Source organism: Empidonax traillii, unplaced genomic scaffold, assembly GCF_003031625.1.
Source record: "Empidonax traillii isolate 1590-97213 ecotype Southwest subspecies unplaced genomic scaffold, ASM303162v1 scaffold626:size867168, whole genome shotgun sequence".
Classification (NCBI taxonomy): Eukaryota; Metazoa; Chordata; class Aves; order Passeriformes; family Tyrannidae; genus Empidonax; species Empidonax traillii.
The window spans coordinates 694,001-698,197 of record NW_020955819.1 but is presented as its reverse complement, the minus strand read 5'-3'; the positions used below and the strand labels follow the sequence as shown (position 1 = coordinate 698,197).

Below are 4,197 nucleotides of genomic sequence, written 5' to 3'. Positions count from 1 at the left end.
AAAAAAAAAAAAAAAAAAAAAAAAAAAAAAAAAAAAAAAAAAAAAAAAAAAAAAAAAAAAAAAAAAAAAAAAAAAAAAAAAAAAAAAAAAAAAAAAAAAAAAAAAAAAAAAAAAAAAAAAAAAAAAAAGAAAAGAAAAGAAAATCAAGGATACCCAACTGACTTCTAGGAGTGTATACAGATTCCACATTCAAGCACTGACAAAGCTCAGGAAACTTGTCCTTATCTCTGGTCACTGAGAAGTTCTTTCACCTGAAATAATATGTTCTTGAGGCACACTCTTACTTGTTTGAGATACAGTTAACTGCAGAAACCTACAGCCCTATGACAGGTAATAAGTAAGAAACTTTTCCATTACATGCTGTTAATATTACCCTAGAAACTCAGGGTCAAACGTCTGGTTTCAGTATTTCTGACAGAGTTATTTACATACCTCGGGTTTTTTTTTTTTCCCCCCTCTCCACATCTTACCTCTGTAACTGGCAATTCAAGCTGCACCACATCATCTTGTTTTGAAACAGGCGTTTGCAGAGCTGTGTCTAACAGTAAGATGCCATTGAGATCTTTCCTACATCCTACTGCGTAATCATCCACAAAGATCACTTTATCCACAGCAGAAATATACTGACATTTCACCCGTCCACCTGGTTTAGCTATAAAGGGAAAGACAAAAAAGCAAGATCCAATTAGAAAACAGCTTTTATATAAAAGACCTTTAATACCTGTTCTGCAAAATGACGTAACACTCTGGTAAAATCTTTACTTCTTGAGATGATAAAAACCTAGCATTTTAGCTACCACTATTTTCACCAAACTTTCATTTCCTACATTAAAAAAAATACCAAAATCTATACATCCCAGCAACAACCACAACCATTTTATTCCTACAATGGAAGCCATTACTCAAGTCCTACTCCTACCACAAGGCCTACACTAGTGTTTTCAAGCCTAATGTAGTTGCCTGGCACACTTGATATTAGCTGACAGTCAATAATAAGAATTTAATTGCACAAATCAGCATGAAAACTACGACACAGTTGCTGAACTGCCATTAAGGCACCATTTCATCAAGCAAAACAATACTCAAATTTCTGAAGACTAAACACGGCATGTAACATGTACCAATGTTAATGTATTCCTTGAGACGCTAAGGTACCTTACTTCTGCTCAGTGCTGCACAAGTGGTATCAGTAACAGGTTTGAGAAGTTTGGTGGGGGTGGAGGAAGACTATCAGCAGATAAATAAGGAAAGGCTATGGCAATGGATATTATCCCCAGGAATGTTTAATGTTACTTGACATTGCTATTATTATTATTATTATTATATATGTGACTAAGGCTGGATGGATCAGAAAACTGCAATCCATGTACTACGCTACCTGCTTTAATTCACAGGAAGTGTAACCTGCTGCTACAGAAGTGGACTGTGTGAAAGTTATATGGACACATTCCCCAAAGGACAAAGCTGAAATTGCTGGATTGTCAACATAGATGTCTTCTTGTTGCACAGGAACAGGAGTTCCATTAAATTTTGCATTAATCATGTCTTGTTGCCTGTTCTCCTCTTTCCTCAGACACTGGATACCATTTTTATTATAAATAATTAAAAATCACCATTTCGGTAGCTAGAATACAGTAAAACATCCAGGTAAGGACAGCTATGTAATTCTGTCATCTTCATGTTTTGATATAGTTAAATGAAAATAAAAACTTCTGGAAATATTAGGGCACATGAATCTGACCACATTCCATTCTCTCTCAAAAATGCAGGTCAAGGACAGTTGTCCGCTGCCCTTCTCACCAAAATTTTTGAAAAAATGACTCATACAGTCTCAAAACACAGGCTTTGCCTGCATTAAGGATACTGCAATTGTAATCATTGCCATAACAGTCAGAAACACTTCAAGAGTTCTGGAATCACTTGACAGTTGTGAAGTCTTTAGTTCCTCCTTGCCAAAAAAGCATTCTCTGAATGGCAAATCAACTAGTTTTGAACTGCGTTTTTGCCAATACATTTGAGTTCCTCACACAAGACCTTCTGCAGACAACAAGGCTGCAGGCAAGGAAGTAAGTTATTCTACAGGAAAGTAACGGGTTTTACAAAAATTCAAATACAAGTTGTAACGTCTTTAAAAGTATTAATTTCAACAATGCACTGGAAACTATCATGTAAATAAACCGGAAGGTATCTCATGCACTAGAAACCTCAGCAGATTCTGATGTTTTTCTGCAGTCTATCCAGAGTGATCCAAGTGATGGATCACTACAGGATGCTTTCTTTATCCCATTACTTCTCCTCTTTCCCAGAGAAAACGGGAAAAGCAGCTCACCCTTTCTGGCACTGCCAACACCACAACACGTTCTTTTGCACTTGCCTTATTTCCTGTCAAGCTGCTCATGCCCTATGACTAAGAGTTCAGCAGTTTGTAGAAGCCCCAGTCTTTGGGGCTTTCCAGGCTAGACCATTCTTATTTTATGTTTTCTGCAGTGAAATCTCATGTCTAAACCAGCAAAAGGCTAATATCATCTAAGTAAGTAGTCCAAATCATTAGAAGCCAATAAAGATTACTAAAGAGGCAGACAACATGCCTAATCAATGTAGTATTTCTGTTCTGTTAATCATAGAATAGAACAAGAAGTTATCATTACAGCACAAGAAATTGTGCCTAACGGCTATGATTTTCACTGTCCTGGTATATTCTTTGTTGGTTACATTTACAGAAAGGCTTTGGCCAAATTATCTCTAGAAAATTATTTACAGCTGCATTTTATTTGAAGTACATAAAACCAAAACAAGCTCCCTTAGTCTAAGTCAATGGAGCTTCCAGGAAATTATTCAATCAATATTTAATATTGTTCCAAAACCCAGAGAAAGACATTCTGCAACTGACTGGTTTACACTTTGAGTAGCCTCTGAGCTGCTGACAAGCTGTTTTGCAAAAAGGAGTTTAATTTTGGAAGTTCAAAAAATACATTTCAAGGCGGTTCTATTACTAGTCACAAACTACAAAATAGTCTACTTATGGTTGGCCGTATGATTATAATAGTAGATTGAGAACCAGGAAACTGAAAAATTTACAAGTCACCACTAAGAAGTAACTACAGCAGAAGAAATGCCTAGGAAAGTTAAATGATTTTCAAAAGTATTGTCAGATGTGTCCTTTCTAACTCGGGATCAATATTTAACAATCTGCCAAAGGACTCCGACCAATACCCTTTGAAAAATACACTGGTGGCACGCTAACATCATGTACTGCCTGTGCAGCCTGGATAAGTTTACCAGCAACATGCAGTGATCTGCATCTTCACAAACCGCAGTTCAAAAGCTTCACATAAACTCACCAAATTACTTATGGCAGATTATCAAAATCTAACTGTTACTCTCATTTTAGCCATAATTCCTTCAGCTGTATTTTATTTTGGATGGTGGAAGGAGAAATACTCATTCAAAGTTTTTAATGATTTTGCTTCTCAGTCTTGGCACAGGTGGATCAAAGCTTCTCCCAGTATCTCTGGCCTATTTGTTCAGGATTAAAAACAAAACAACTTACAAAAAAAAAAAGTCATTTGGCCTTTTGTCGGTTCCTGTAAGGGAACCTGGCAGGGTGGTAGCACGCTAGAAGTGCAAGCCCAATAGCATACTACATTCTGGTATATCATCTATAACAATCTTAGAACTAGGAACCTGAAAACTTAAAATAAAAGCAAATAAACATCAGATCGCAGAAATTAAGAATCTGAGAAAAGGAACATTTACCCCGCACCTTTTTTGTTTCAAAGAATACAGAACAGAGATCAGCAATTTCCTGTGATCAAAATCTGACCTTCAAAAATATTACAGGAAACAAACTTGTTTGGAGAATTCATAACAGTCTAAGCAGCATCTGTTGTACCCCCATGGCTGCAGGCATCGAGATGGACCAAACTAATTAGAGAAGTAGCCTCACATTTCAAGAAGTAAAAGAATGAAAAAGTTTGTCTCCATTTCTCTGCTATAGACAGATTAGGCCTCAAAGCTTTAGAGCTTAAGAGAAAGTGGTTGCCACTTGAATATGTGTGGCCACCATCCTGAGGAGATGTAGGTTAATGTTGACAGTAGCACCCTTATTTTTCGTATTACTGAAAACAGGTATTTCACCTTGAAAACTGCTAGCCAGGAAGGGTACTAAAACATATCAAAGTCAGTAATTCTCTTGAC

General features: G+C 36.5%; 1 protein-coding gene across 1 annotated transcript in view; it reads right to left on the bottom strand.

The window, feature by feature from the left end:
- The window catches only part of BIRC6 (baculoviral IAP repeat containing 6), a 157,671-nt gene extending 155,273 nt beyond the window's left edge, over positions 1 to 2,398 (bottom strand). Inside the window, exons 1-3 of the mRNA XM_027898852.1 lie at positions 2,330 to 2,398; positions 1,405 to 1,576; positions 471 to 652 (exon numbers count right to left, since the gene is read on the bottom strand). Of these exons, the coding sequence (XP_027754653.1) occupies positions 471 to 652; positions 1,405 to 1,576; positions 2,330 to 2,398 (423 nt within the window). The remainder of the gene's footprint in view (positions 1 to 470; positions 653 to 1,404; positions 1,577 to 2,329) is intronic.
- Positions 2,399 to 4,197: the final 1,799 nt, after the last annotated feature.